At 41.4% G+C, this 16,302-nt stretch overlaps 1 protein-coding gene across 1 annotated transcript in view; it reads left to right on the forward strand.

The window, feature by feature from the left end:
* Positions 1–7,514, forward strand: part of plxnb3 (plexin B3) — a 65,464-nt gene extending 57,950 nt beyond the window's left edge. The window contains exons 37-38 of the mRNA XM_088330496.1: positions 1,694–1,768; positions 6,687–7,514. Of these exons, the coding sequence (XP_088186622.1) occupies positions 1,694–1,768; positions 6,687–6,791 (180 nt within the window). The 3' untranslated portion in view covers positions 6,792–7,514. The remainder of the gene's footprint in view (positions 1–1,693; positions 1,769–6,686) is intronic.
* The last annotated feature ends 8,788 nt before the right edge of the window (positions 7,515–16,302 follow it).

The raw sequence follows: 16,302 nt of genomic DNA on the forward strand, positions 1-16,302 counted from the left end.
ACGGCAAGAAATAGAAAATGCAGTTTTGCATAGTTAATTCTGTTTATAATGGCACATAAACATCCGAGCTTATCTGGCCCTATGTGAAAAATGATTGAAGCTAATAGCGAGTTGGGCAAACTTTGGTAGTGATAATGGAAATCAAACGTTTACAGGAATTGGTAATGTGTCATGAACCGGAACGGGAGGAGAACCCAAATGCGTGACGTTTCTCACACAAGCCTTTTATTTTACGGGAGATGGGGCAGCCATGCACGTTAGGCAGCAGTCTGGCGTGGAATGACAGGAGGCCAGAGGCCGACGAGATTTATACCAATACCAAAGATATCGGACAGATGGGGTCGATACCGGACAGGACAGACAGGATTGATATCAAAACGGGATATCGAAATTAAACAGGACAAACTAGACAAGAACGAAACTGGAGATCAATAATTATGTATTATATACCGGAGCCATATCCCCCTAGTGGGAGGTGGCTAGAGTCATTTCTGACTCTTTTTGGGAGATTGATTCAGAGGAGAGGATTCCCAGCCCCCTCACTCAACCCAACTGAGGTGTTGGGAGTCATTAGGTGACCAAACCCCCCAATTCCAATCCCTAATGCTGAACGCCAAGCAGGGAGGCAACGGGTACCAATGTTTAAGTTTTAGGTATGACTCGGCCGAGGCTTGAACAGCAACCTCCCAGTCTCGGGGCGGGCGCCAAACCCCCAAGGCCACCGAGCTGGTGTAGATCGATAATAAACAGGACAAAAATAGAGGAGAACGATACCAGACAGGAAAGACAGGCAAGGAAGACAGGCAGAGTCAAAACCCACGTCTTGCGGGGCAGAGGTTCGTTGACAGACTGACAAAGGGAGAGTGAGAGCACTGAGCTTAAATAGAAGGGAACCAATTGGGCGACATGGCAGCCGTGACATAATGAGTCTATCCCGTCCTGTCTGGTATTTTACTCGTGCATCCTGTATCCGGTATAAATCCTGTCAGTCCCGTCCTGTCCAGTTTCCTCTCGTGTATCCAGTATCCGGTATCGATCCCGTCTGTCCCGTCCTGTCCGCTATCTGCTAGTGTATCCTGTATGTGGTACCGATCCCGTCAGTCCCGTCCTGTCCGGTATCTTACTCGTGCATCCTGTATCCGGTATCGATCCCGTCAGTCCCGTCCTGTCTGATATCCTGCTTGTGTATCCAGTATACGGTATTGATCCCGTCTGTCCCATCCTGTCCGGTATCTTGCTCCAGTCTCCAGTATCAGGTATTGATCCCGTCTGTTCTGTCCTGTACGGTATCTTACTCTTGCATCCTGTACCGATCCTGCTAGTGTGTCCTGTATCTAGTACCGATCCCGTCCGCCCTGTCCTCTCCGGTATCCTGCTCATCTGCCCCTGGCTTCCTGTTTTCCTGCGCCTGACTTCTCAGCCCCACTTCTTCTGCCCAGTGATCGCCGGATCGCTGGCGTTTGTGTTCCCGCGCATGACTGCCCGCTTCCGTAAAATAAAGCTTGGTGTGAACACGTTACGCGTTTGGGTCCACCGTCTGTTCGGGTTCTGACACCTTTTGGACAGCACTGTGAGGCACCTCAATCTATCAGTGATAAAGTAATCGTTGTGAGCGATAAAAAAAAATATTAATAAAAAAAGATTGACTGTTTTTCAGGCTTTCTAAAAAATGTTTTCTGCTTTGTGTTTCCAGAATATCGCCTCTGAGATGAACAGCCTTGTTGCACTTCATGAAATCTATAAGTACATCAACAAATATTATGACCAGGTATTTCGTACACATATCTGCACGTGCACACGAGGGTCACATAACATAAAACGGCAAAAAAAATTTCAACTGAATCCGACTTGTATGTGATCTCCTGTGTGACAAGAGACCTCCACGGCAATGCGTTTAGTGTTTGCGGAAGCACTCATGGATGCTAAAGGTGGTACGTGTCAAGCAATTTTTAAAGTTACAGGCAACGGAAGCACAACTTTAAAGGTTTAAGACGATTAAGAAGGAAGAGAGCCAGGTTTTTGACAATGGTGTTTTGTGGGGCAGTGACCGGATTTAGGACCACGTATGAAAGTGGCCTGGGTCTGGTGTGAAAGAATCGGATACCATATTTCCCAGGCTATAAATCGCTCCTGATTATAAGTCGCACCAGCCAAACAATACATAATTGAGAAGGAAAAAACATGTATAAGTTGCACCTAGAGTATAAGCCGCATTTTGGGGGGGTAATGTATTTGATAAAATCCTGCACCAAAAACATATATGTTATCTTGAATCAGATAGATAGACAGATAGATAGATACATGTCTAGATAGATAGTTGTCTAGATAGATGTCTAGATAGTTAGATGTCTAGATAGATGTCTAGATAGATAGATGTCTAGATAGATGTCTAGATAGATGTCTAGATAGATGTCTAGATAGATAGATAGATAGATAGATAGATAGATAGATAGATAGATAGATAGATAGATAGATAGATAGATAGATAGATAGATAGATAGATAGATAGATAGATAGATAGATGTCTAGATAGATAGATGTCTAGATAGATGTCTAGATAGATGTCCATATGTCTAGATAGATAGATAGATGTCCATATGTCTAGATGGATAGATGTCTAGATAGATGTCTAGATAGATGTCCATATGTCTAGATAGATAGATAGATGTCCATATGTCTAGATGGATAGATGTCTAGATAGATGTCTAGATAGATAGATAGATAGATAGATAGATAGATAGATAGATAGATAGATAGATAGATAGATAGATAGATAGATAGATAGATAGATAGATAGATGTCCATATGTCTAGATGGATAGATGTCTAGATAGATGTCCATATGTCTAGATAGATAGATAGATGTCCATATGTCTAGATGGATAGATGTCTAGATAGATAGATAGATAGATAGATAGATAGATGTCTAGATAGATGTCTAGATAGATAGATGTCTAGATAGATGTCTAGATAGATAGATAGATAGATAGATAGATAGATAGATGTCCATATGTCTAGATAGATAGATAGATAGATAGATAGATGTCCATATGTCTAGATGGATAGATGTCTAGATAGATAGATAGATAGATAGATGTCTAGATAGATAGATGTCTAGATAGATAGATGTCTAGATAGATAGATGTCTAGATAGATAGATAGATAGATACATAGATACATAGATAGATAGATGTCCATATTTCTAGATGGATAGATAGATAGATAGATAGATGGGCTTTTACTCCCCCCGTGTGGAGTTAAAGAGCCTCATGGCATGAGGAACATCTCCTATCACGGTTGCCCCGGCGCCCAATTGGTCCCAGCCGTGTGGCGCCAGGTTCTGTGACGGTTGCCACGGCGCCCAATTGGCCCCACCCATGGACACCGGCTGAAACGCGTTGACAGATTGATCCTTGGGAGTACTTAAACGCTGTCTTTTGAGCCGTTAGTTGTCAGAGCGTCTGCAAGACTCCTGTTAAACTCTGTGTAAAATGCCTAGTTCGGTGAATTTGCCTGTGTTCGATCCTGTTTTGTTTTTGGCCTGATCTGTTTGATTTTGACAACTCTTTTGTTCGGATTTCAATCCACTTCCGCGACCATCGATCCCCGGATCGAGTGTGCGCGCGTTCCTCCTTTCCCTAATAAACTGTGAGTACGTTACGCGATTGGGTTCTCCATTCCTGTTTCCTGTCCTGGTTCGTGACACTCCGTCCGTCCGTGGAACAAGACTGTGACAGCAGAATTGACGGAATCAATTTTAAATAAACTAAATAAATAACTTCCTGTGCGGAGTTTGTATGTTCTCCCCGTGCTTGCGTAGGTTTCCTCCGGGCACTCCGGTTTCCTCCCACATTCCAAAGACATGCATTTCAGGTGGATTGGCCGGTCCAAATTGTCCCTAGGTGTGAATGAGCGAGTTGTCTGTCCCCGTGTGCCCTGCGATTGGCTGGCAACCAGTTCAGGGTGTCCCCTGCCCACTGCCCGATGATTGCTGGGATGGGCTCCAGCACCCCCGCGACCCTACTGAGGAGAAGCGGTGCAGCTAATGAGATGACAGATGAGAATTTTAAATAAAAATAAAATGGGGACCACCAGGTTGAATAATTGAAAGCCACACTAACGTTACATGACTTTCATGCCTGGTAATGACAGAAACTACGTAGTTATTCAGATAATTGTAGCACGGAGGTCAGAAAACCGCGGCTCAGGAGTTGCATGCGGCTCTCTAGCTCCGCCGAGTGGCTCCCTGGCGCTTTTCTAAAAATCTTTTCAGATTGAAAAAGATGGAGTAGGGAATCTTATGTTTTGTTTCACTCTCTCACAGGTATCGGGTTGTAAAAACACGGTGTACTGGTTGTCGCCTCCGAACGTTATATACCGTATTTTCCGCACTATAAGGCGCACCTAAAAGCCTTTATTTTTTTCAAAAGCTGACCATGCGCCTTATAATACGGTGCGCCTTATATATGGATCAATATTAAGTCGCAAAGTCTTGAAACTAAGGCAAGCAGCCGCCGACTCGATTTTCCACCGAAGGCGAAGTAGTCCGCGGTGTATGCTGGGATTTACATACCGGCGTTTCATTTCCTAACCAATGTGTCAATCATCATTTGAATCAGTCGCTATTGGCTAAAGTTATTCGGAGGTAAAGGGGGCGGATCCTTTTTATCATTTACAGGCTCGCATAGGCTAAAGAGGAAGCAAAAAGCCTGCAATTGGCCGAAAAAGATGTGTCAATCATCATTTAAATCAGTCGCTATTGGCTAAAGTTATTCGGAGGTAAAGGGGGCGCATCCTTTTTATCATTTACAGGCTCGCATAGGCTAAAGAGGCAACACAAAGCCTGCAATTGGCCGAAAAAGATGTGTCAATCATCATTTGAATCAGTCGCTATTGGCTAAAGTTATTCGGAGGTAAAGGGGGCGGATCTTTTTTATCATTTACAGGCTCTCATAGGCCAAAGGGGCGAAACAAAGCCTGCAATTGGCCGAAAAAGATGAATGCGAATCACACGTTGGGTTGCACTACGGCATAGAGAAATCATGTTTTACTATTCTGTATTTGTAAATATTTGACTCTCCTGGATTTACTACTCTCACGGTTGTAAGAAGACCATGGTTACGTATCATTATTGAAGGTGATGGCTGCAAGAGAACTTAGGTGAGCTATGCGGATTTATATTTTCCCGGTGTCTTGTTTTAGAAGGATATTGATGTTTCTGTGATGAGTCTATCTTAAAACTAAATTTAATTCAAAGTGTTTATTGTCATATGCACAATAAAGACCCCCATTTCCCTGCACAATAAAATTCTTACTTTGCTGTCCACACAGTTGCCAGCAAAAAATAAAATGGAAAGAAATGTTTGGCATTTCTTGAATCCCAATAAGTAATAAGTTGGACTGAACTATCTGACTGTTTTGTCGACGTTCCCATTGTAGCGCCTTATAATCCGGTGCGCCTTATGTATGGAAAATATAGGACCAAAAACTATATTTTGGGGGTGCGCCCTATAACCCGGTGCGCCTTATATTGCGGAAAATACGGTATTGTGACGCGAAGTGGTGGGTCTTAAGCTTGAACCCCTGCCAAGAGAACTTATCTGCAATGCAAAACTACAGGGCTGCTTTCCTCTGCTTGTTTTACTTTCTCTCGACTGTCCCGTTTTCCAAGAGCTGTGCAGCCAAGGCTATGCCACTTTTAAAGGGGCAGCGTCACAAGCTGCTACTTTTTGCGATTTTTACAAATGCTTGCTGTGTTTTATTTCACTCTTTTTGTTACCCAGTGTAGGGATTTTTCTAGCTTTAATTCTGAAAATCGATTGAAATAAATTATTCTTTCCTGCAATCAGTAAATGGATTTGCCTCGATGTGTTGCTTGTGCTCCACCATAAATCTTTTTTTTTTCTCTGATAGATGCTAGAATTTCCTACACCGAAAAAATTTAAATTACGTTTTCACTTTGAGTTCTTTGAGTTCAGATATGAATTACTATTCCCCAAAAAATTGATTCAACAAACCAATAATGTCAGGAGACCGGACCAGAACGGAAGCAGGAGGCAAGAAGGGAGAACTCATTTGCGCTGACGATCAGTACTTTTATTTAGCAAAATAAAAGTCGTCCAACACACAGGGACAAAACAAACAGGGTTTTACAGGCAAACAGGAACTCAGACCAGGGAATACTCACAAAACAGGTTTTAACTCAAAACGTGCAAACACAGATTTCCTCAAGACAGACAGAACAGAAAACGCAATGAACCAGCACCCGCAATACCCACAACCCACCCTTAAGTAGCACACACGCCAATTAGCTGATTTACTACAGCCGGTGCCCAGGGGGCGGGGCCAGCCGGTCGCCACGGCGACCATGCTGGACACGACAAATAAAACCAATCAATTGCAATAATGTGTTGTTTATTATTCTTTTTAAATCTATGATTGTTATTTTGTGACATCCATGAACTCTCACTCTAGGTGCATTTTGCAATATGTTACATTTCGCGGGTGGTTCTGGTCCCCGTCCACCGCGAAAAACCGAGGATCTCTGTATCGCATGAATCACAAGATGATCTCAACCAAGCAAAATCATTTCTGGCAAACTATCTCTCATATTACACAAAAATGATGCGCACAGGAACACAGGAACACACAAAATATTAATATCAATGTCTATTTGATGTCGCCTAGGTCATCAGATCTCTGGAGGAGGACAATTGTGGTCAGAAGATGCATTTGGCCTATCGCCTGCAACAAGTTGCCGCTCTGGTGGAGAACAAGGTCACTGACCTCTGATAACGGACCCTGACGTTAAACCTCAACTGAAAATAAGGAGAGAAGACATCAATGAACTCCGAACTCGCAAGGAAGACAGGGAGATAAGAACCTGTTCTGAAAACCTCCCCCTGAGCCCTTTCGTTATATTACCTCTCCTGGGTTACAAAAGCAGATCCGACCTAAATGGGGTGGAACTCAAACCTGATTGGTCGACAGTGACAATGATCTAGTAGTCAAAACCGAGGACAACAGTGCACAATAAGGAACTGATATCCTGTGAAATCCGATTTGTAGAATATGCTCATCAGTGACCAGTTTGCATAATTGAATGTCATTTATGCCCATCTTGTTTATGTACAGAATATCTTGTTTATCAAAGCACAAGAAAAAGCACATTTTGAAATCACACATGTTTGTAAATCCCTCCATCCATTCATCCATTATCTGCACCGCTTATCCTCGGTAGGGTCGTGGGGGTGCTGGAGCCCATCCCAGCTGTCTTCGGGCAGTGGGCAGGGGACACCCTCAACTGGTTGCCAGTGTTGTTGAATGTGAATAACTACGACCTTATTTTGGGGAGAACGTCGTTGGGCCTCGCCCCAAAATATACGCAGAGAGGTGATACGGCGAAAAGGGAACCCTCTTTATTGCATTCGGGACACGTTCAAAGTTCCAGACTTTCAACATTGGCCTTTATAGTGTTCTCAAATAAAGTTACGATATCTCGTGAAGGTCGTCCGCCCCGGCTCCCCCAGCTTGTGACCTCCTGCAACAACGTCATTCCACGACCTTCACCAGATGCCTACTTACTTATCATTAGTTATTATCCACATTCCACAACAATTTCAACTTACTCAAGAGTGATTTTTATACAAAGTGCAATTGATTGGTGTTTTACAGTTCTAAAACATCAATCCATCAATTATCTGCACCGCTTATCCTCAGTCAGGTCGCGGGGGTGCTGGAGGCCATCCCAGCTGTTTTCGGGCAGTGGGCAGGGGACACCCTCAATTGGTTGCCAGTGTTGTGGAATGTGGATAATTAATGATAAGTATGTAGGCATCTGGTGAAGGTCGTGGGATGACGTTGTTGCAGGAGGTCACAAGCTGATATGCTGGGGGAGCCGGGTGCGGACGACCTTTGGAGAGAACGTTGTTGGGCGTCACCTTAAAATATATGCAGAGAGGAGATATGGCAGAAAGGGAACGCTCCTTATTGCATTCGGGACACATTCAAAGTTCCAGACATTCAACATTGGCCTACATAGTGTTCTCAAATAAAGTTACGATATCTCGTGAAGGTTGTCCGCCCCAGCAACAACGTCACCCCATGACCTTCACCAGATGCCTCATACATACATATATATATACTTATCATTAGTTATTATCCACACTCCACAACACCAGCCCGTCGCTAGGCTTTACACCTAGGGACAATTTCAACCAACCAATTAGCCTGAAATGCATTTTTTTGGAATGTGGCCGGAAGAGACCCCACGCAAGCATAGGGAGTACATGCAAACTCCGCACAGTAAAGTTCAATCGCAGGACCTCAGAACTGTGCCGCAAATGCACTTACCACTCATCCACCGTGCTAAATCCAATCGATCATCAATCAATGAGAAAACACATGGATACATCAAACTACTACTTGTTCTTTTCATGAATTAAACTTTAAACTTCTGCCATTTTCAATTCCACAACCAAGCAAAACCCCCATTGAAGTTTCAATGTCCTTATTAACTTATTTGCACGTGCATAATTTAAATCAAGGCCAGGCCCTATTTATCCCGGGTGTGCCTTTCTTCTTGCATCTAGGTGGTCCCGTGACCACAGCAATATTTTTGATAAAATCGAAGAAATGGTGTCGGGAACGGAAGCCAAATTTTGGGCTACGATTATTTTACACACGGGTTTTTTCTCTCAAAGTACAAGCACACTGTATTTTCTATTTTGGGGATTCAGGGTATGTTTTGTTAGACTGGCTGAAATATCTCAGGCACTGAAAACATCTCAAATTCATCGTTTGAGGATATAATTTAGTACAGTCTGCCTTTTTTCAATTTTCTTAGAAATACCATATCATCTGTGATTATTGTTGGGACCTTTTGCCACATTTCAGACTTCAAACATAAAGATACAAAACTGTAATTTCTCGTGAAGCGTCAACAAAAAGTGGGACACAATCATGAAGTGGAACACGCTTTATTGGATATTTTGTACTTTTTTGACAAAAAAAAAACAAAAAAGTGGGTGTGCAAAATGATTCAGCAAACTCTGTCCAGAAGTTCAGTGAGGATCTCTGAATGATTCAATGTTGATCTAAATGACTAACGATGATAAATGGAATCCACCTGTGTGTAATTAAGTCTCTGTATAAATGCACCTGCACTGTGATCATCTCAGAGGTCTGTTTAAAGCGCAAACAGCATCATGAAAAACGAGGAACACACCAGGCAGGTCCGAGATACTGTTATGGAGAAGTTTAAAGCTGGATTTAGAAAAGATTTCCCAAGCTTTAAACATCCCAAGGAGTATTGTGCAAGCCATAATATTGAAATGGAAGGAGTAACAGACCACTGCAAATCGACCAAGATCGGGCCGTCCCCCTAGACTTTTAGCTCATACAAGGAGAAAACTGATCAGAGATGCAGCCAAGAGGCCCATGATCACTCTGGATATCAAGGTGTTAGAATGGCCAAGTCAAAGTCCAGACCTCAATCCAATTGAGAATCTGTGGAAAGAACTGAAAACTGCTGTTCACAGATGCTTTCCATCCAACCTCACTGAGATCGAGTTGTTTTGCAAGGAGGAATGGGCCAAAATATCAGTTTCTCGATGTGCCCCTGTTTTTTATTTGTTAAAAAACTTTGAAATATCCAACAAAGCGTTCATGATCGTGTCCCACTTATTGTTGAAGCTTCACAAGATATCACAGTTTTATATCTTTATGTTTGACGTCTGAAATGTGGCAAAAGTCACAAAGTTCAAGGGGGCCAAATAGTTTCGCAAGCCACTGTATACGTTGTACACGTGCACCGTCGAAATGAACCACTTTTCTAACGAACCTTTGGCAGCATGGGTAAAAATATCACAAATGTAAATAAATGATAAATATATATAGTTGATAATAGCGATGATAAGCACACAGCTGGGTAAGGGTTTCACCTCATGTTTGTTTGGTTTTTACTCAACTTTTTAAGATGTCAATATTGAATAACTTTTTGTGAATAATGACTGTTTTTCTGATATACTTTACTTGGATGACACATTGCTTGTTTTTAGCTCGTATTGGACTTTCAAGTTGATACATTTTGCATGTGTGTGACAACTGAGACCACCAGGATTGGATGACGGTGTTTGAAGTTGCTAAACTTGTTTATGTCTCAAAATGATGATGTCAAAGTATTTGCCGTCAGAATTGTATCTAATGATTGAATCAATCAACTGTTAGCACTATAGGTGAGTGTTCTCATGAAAAACTAACCCCTGGTAGTTTAAAGTTCCCTAAATGTACAATAAAATGCTTCCTCCTGCTGGCCACGTAAAGGTAGTGCAGCAGTCGCTATGGGCATAGCTCAGGGCAATGCCCCACCGATGACGGGAGCAGGAGCTTCAAATTCCATCTTTCTATTTTTCCAGTCTGTGTCCTGCTTATATAATTCCCCTGGATAGTAGTTCACTGAAGAACGCTATCACATACTGCCAGAAGTCAACTTGCAGGAAAAAGAAAAAAAGCACTATTGTGTCACCATCATCTTCGTCTCGCCGAAAAATGCTGTACTTCTGATCTCTGTGGGTCCATGGGACTTCACAGTTTATACCTGCTCAGAAATAAATTGATTTTTCCGGTTTGAGACTGTTGTCACGCCAACCTCTGTGGGCTCTGATTGGCTCCCTGTCCCTATTTAAACCCAGTCCTGTCACTCTCCTGTTGTCAGTCTGTCTGCGAACCTCTGCTGATACAAGGCAAGCCTTTTTTTTGACCCTGACTCCCGCCTGTCCTGTTTTTGTTCCCGTCTGTCTCCTGCTACGACCTGTTTTGATCACGTCTGCTCCCCCGTCCCGTCTTACGACCCATTTTTGATCCCGACTACGTCTACTCTCCCGTCCTGGCTTACGACTCATTTCCGACCACGTTTCTGCTCTCAAATTTATTATGAATATTAAGTTAGCCTCATTCCAAAAATGCGTCAATGGATTGTTTATTGATCTAAATATGCTAAAGTGATAAGGTTGAAGTTTTATGGATTATCATGTGTGTACAACGATGCTTGTGGAAAGAGGGGAAGCTGCTGGTCTTTGTACACTATTTCTATGATTGGACTAACTCTGTTGATACTTTTTGTACTAAGATTAAAACGGATTTCAAGCACACAAGTTGTGTTGAGATGATGTGACATTCTTTGTACGTTGAAAAAAAAACAATGATGTTTTCAAAACACATTCTAGATTCGGTAACAGAATTAGCGATGGGCAAAGTGAAGTCTTGTGAAGCATTGGGTGACATGTATCACACAGTGTTTCATTCCTTGATGTTTCATTTATTTCTTACTGACCTCTGCTGCAGTAGTGGAGAATTGCAGCTGAATCTTGATACCTTGTGAAATTAAAGATGTAACCGCGGTGTACCTGTCCCACCAAAGATCCAGGTTTTTATTACAGTTTCTGCAGATGAAAATGAGTCACAACATTAGCTTCTCTGCTGGCTTTGATCTCTTTGATCTCGTTGGCAGCTCGCTCTGTAGACTCCCCGAAACATATCAAAGAGCTTTCTTTTCAATTTACATCAAATACATTTTAGAATATCACAATACATTTTTACATCCATTTTAACAAGATATTTTTAACAAGAGATCGTATAGTGGTTTTTTAACGTTTACAATGAATTCAACATATTTTTCTTTAGTCTGAATTTTAACCAACATCATCCTTTTTATATATATGAGAAAATAGAAATAATAACAATAAAATGGGTATAAAAACGGATACAATTTACCTGCAGATGAAATGAGTCACAACATTAGCTTCTCTGCTGGCTTTGATCTCTTTGATCTCTACAAGGGGAATTAACATTTTAGAACAACAGAAACAAAACGAAAATAAATCCAAACAGCTTGACAACATCCATCACAATACTGTGCATGTTGAGAGATTTGTCAGCTGTGGTTCTAATGCAGGGGTGTCAAACTCACTTTAACTCTGGGGCCACACGATAGAACAAACATTTTGTCGGGGGCCGGGCTAGTAGATTAAAGTGAAAGAAAAAGAGATTAAGAAATAAAAAAGGAGGGAGGGAAAAGGAGAGAAGGCGGGACAAAGAAAGAAAAAGAGAGAGAGGGAGAGAGCGTAAGAAACAAAAGATAAAAAGTCGTGACAGAGGGTGAAAAGAAAGGGAGAGGAAGAAAGAAATCCAAAGAGAAATAGAAAGACAGAAGGAGAGAAAAGAGAAAAAAAAAGTGCAAAGGGTATGAAGAGAGAACGAGGACAGAGAGAAAAGGAAAAAAAAGGAAGTTAGAGCAAAATGGGTTAAAAGACGCAGGGCGAGAAATAAACAAAGAGAAACAAAGGCAGAGAAAAAGAGGGACACAGAGAGTGAAAGAGACGGAGACAGAGTGGGAGAAAATGGGTGGAAAAGAAAGATAGAGAGGGAGAGAGAGAGAGAAAGAGAAATAAATACAAAATAAATGCAAAAGAGGTCAAAAGACGCAGAGAGCGAAAGAGACAAAGAGCAACAAAGGAAGAGAAAAATAGAGACACGGAGAGTGAAAGAGACAGAAACAGAGAGTGGGAGAAAAGGGGTGGGGGGGGGAGAGAGAGAGATAGAGAGAGAGAGAGATAGAGAAAGAGAGACAGAGAGACAGAGAGAGAGAAACACATACAAGTACAGTGTCTTTGTTCAAGGCACCTTTCTTTGGCAACATCAAGTTGACATATTTCAACCTGCAGCTTGTTTTTCTCTTGCGCTTCTCTGCGTGCTGTCTCGCGGGCCGGATCCAATCCCTTAGCGGGCCTGATATGGCCCGCGGGCCGCCTGTTTGACACCTGTGTTCTAATGTTTAAAATGAACTTTTTTGTGGAGCACCAAAAGATGTGTCTTACTGTTGGAATTATATACATATATTTATCCTACAGTTGACATTAATATGTTATAAGTGTTCTCAGCCCTTTTTGTAGAGTTTTCAGTTTGTAAGCTGTTCTTCAAGGCCATGAGTTGTTTTTTGTCTGTTTCTTTATCTCACATACCCATGGGTGCAACTTGCCCTGGAATAATCTGTGTAATAATATTCCTTTTATGCATGTGTAACCGCGTTGTACGTGTCCCACCAAAGATCCACATTCACGCTGGACTGGATGATGAGGTTTTTATTATTACAGTTCTGCAAATGGATGAGTCACAACATTAGCTTTTTCTGCTGGGTCTGATCTCTTTGATCTCTTTGTAGTACTCTGGTAAAACTGACAACAAAGCATATCAAAGAGCTGTCTTTTCACTTTACAGAAAATACATTTTAGAATATCACAATACATTTATAAATCTTTGCATTTTAACAAGATACTTTTAACAAGAGATCGTATAGTGGATTTTTAACGTTTACAATGAATTCAACATGTTTTTCTTTACTCTGAATTTTAACCAACATCATCCTTTTTTTAATGTATATGAAAAATAGGAATAAAAACAATAATGAGTATAAAAATGGGTACAATTTACCTGCAAATGGATGAGTCACAACATTAGCTTTTTCTGCTGGGTCTGATCTCTTTGATCTCTTTGTAGTACTCTGGTAAAACTGACAACAAAGCATATCAAAGAGCTGTCTTTTCACTTTACAGAAAATACATTTTAGAATATCACAATACATTTATAAATCTTTGCATTTTAACAAGATACTTTTAACAAGAGATCGTATAGTGGATTTTTAACGTTTACAATGAATTCAACATGTTTTTCTTTACTCTGAATTTTAACCAACATCATCCTTTTTTTAATGTATATGAAAAATAGGAATAAAAACAATAATGAGTATAAAAATGGGTACAATTTACCTGCAAATGGATGAGTCACCACATTAGCTTTTTCTGCTGGGTCTGATCTCTTTGATCTCTACAAGGGGAATTAAGATTTAGTAAAACAGAAACAAAACGAAAATAAACCTAAACAGCTTGACAATATCAATCACATTACTATGCATGGTGAGAGATTTGTCAGCTGGGGTTATAAAGTTTAAAATTAACTTATTTTGTGGAGCACCAAAAGATATGTCTTACCTTTGTAGTACTCTGGTAAAACTGACAAAACCCCGCCTCCTGGTCACATGTTAGAAGCCAAAACCAAACCCCACCCCATACCAGCAGATGGCACTGTTGGACTCAGCATTGCAGGACATTTACCAAAAACTATACACATATTTTAGCAGGAATTTCAATAAAATAAAAGTTATTATTAGACCCGTTACACATGCAATAACTCAAGTTGTTTTTCACCGAAAGCCTTGAAAGAAGAAAGGAGGTGCCCAAACAGAAACCAGCTGTGATCATCGGGCGGAAAGAAGATGAATTAACTCTGCGTAGCAACAGTTAGACGGCGGTCTCAACTAGTTAGATAGAACCCCTCCCTTTAGAGAAGTTGAGACTTATGTACGATAGGGCGAACTTTAATAAAAAGAGGAGAGAGATCGAAGATTTCTTCAGAGTGATTTGGGAGATTGGCGGTATACAATCTTCGATCCTCTCCTTGCAAGATATCTAAAAACTGAACAGATTCTCTTTGTCCTTTATTTCAGAGCGTTTTATCATAAATGTTGGGGACTTAAACCTATCACTCCTACAGAGCGAGCTGCCAACGGTGAAAAGCCGTTGGATTTCAAAATATTTCCTTTTCTTTTCTTTTCATTTCTTTTCAATTGTTTACAATCGGGCAACACTCCATTCAAAATTCTCGTGCTGGAGGCTTGAATAACTGAGTAAAATACAAAGGAATTCCTTGACATTTTTGACATGATCAGAGTCCACACTGTACTGGTCAACCCGATTTCTATTTTTTTACCATTATATGGAGCTTTATTATCCACACAAATAATTGTCGTTTAGGTACACGATATTTTTACATTTTTGGAGTATGAACTCCTTTTAGCATGCCATTATATACGGTATGGTAGGGCGCCCGCTTTGAGACTGGGAGGTCGCTGGTTCGCGCCTCGGCCGAGTCATACCTAAGACTTATAACATTGGTAAAAATGGCGGCGCCCTCTGTTGGCTGCGGCTGCATCGGCTCGCTACAACGGGTCAGGTGTATCGACATTTCGTTCTGTGTACATTGTTACAAAGAATGACAATACAAAGGAAATTATTATTATTATTATTATTATTATTTAAAGTCGTTTTTGTTTTGCTGGTTATTTTCTTATTTTCTTTTCCTTCCGGTCACATGTCAAAAGCCAAAACAAGCCCTACCCCATACCAGCAGGTGGCACTGTTGGACTCGTCATTGCAGGACACTTATCAAAAAGTATACACATATTTCAGCAGGAATTTCAATAAAACAAAAGTTATTATTACACCCGTTACACATGCATATGATTTAAAAAATAAAAAACTTTTTAACCCTAACCCTAACCCTAACCCTAACCCTAACCAGTGAATACATAAAATAATAAGATGGTTGAAATCACTATTACCAACTTAATGCCTGACTTAAGTACTATAAACTAAAAATAAACAATACCCTCTCTCTGTATTAGTCTCTTCTGACCACCTCAACTCACTACTAGTGCTGTGTCGTTCAGGAACGAAAAGAATCTATGAGACGGCTCTTGGAAGTGAACAACAGGAGCCGGCTCCCCACCGATCAAGAGCCGGTTCTCTTTGAGACCCTTTTTTCTCTTGTAAATGCGTTTTTCTTCCGTGGGTTCTTTGTTGTCGAATTTAAATGTCTCATCTCATCTCATCAGCTGCACCGCTTATCCTCAGTAGGGTCGCGGGGGGTGCTAGAGCCCATCCCAGCAATCATCGGGCAGTGGGCAGGGGACACCCTGAACTGGTCGCCAGCCAATCACAGGGCACACAGGGACAGACAACTTGCTCGCTCATTCACACCTAGGGACAATTTGGACCGTCCAATTAACCTGACATGCATGTTTTGGAACGTGGGAGGAAACCCACGCAAGCACGGGGAGAACATACAAACTCCGCACAGTAAGTCTCGTAGCTGGATTTGAACCCACGCAGGAAGTTCCCAAGACCTTGGAACTGTGCCGCACACGCGCTAACCACTGCGCCGCCGTGCTGTCCTATATATATATAATTTATTTTTTATTTTTTTTAAACATTTTTGAAGGGGCGTCGCTACTTCGCGGATTTTCACTTTTCGCGAGTGGTTTTGGTCCCCATTAACCGCGATAACCGAGGGATTACTGTATATATACGGTATTTTCCGCACTATAAGGCGCACCTAAAAGCCTTTATTTTTTTCAAAAGCTGACCATGCGCCTTATAATACAGTGCGCCTTATATATGGATCAATGTTA

This window comes from Urocampus carinirostris, chromosome 3, assembly GCF_059441175.1.
Source record: "Urocampus carinirostris isolate Australia breed hairy pipefish chromosome 3, RoL_Ucar_1.0, whole genome shotgun sequence".
Taxonomy (NCBI): Eukaryota; Metazoa; Chordata; class Actinopteri; order Syngnathiformes; family Syngnathidae; genus Urocampus; species Urocampus carinirostris.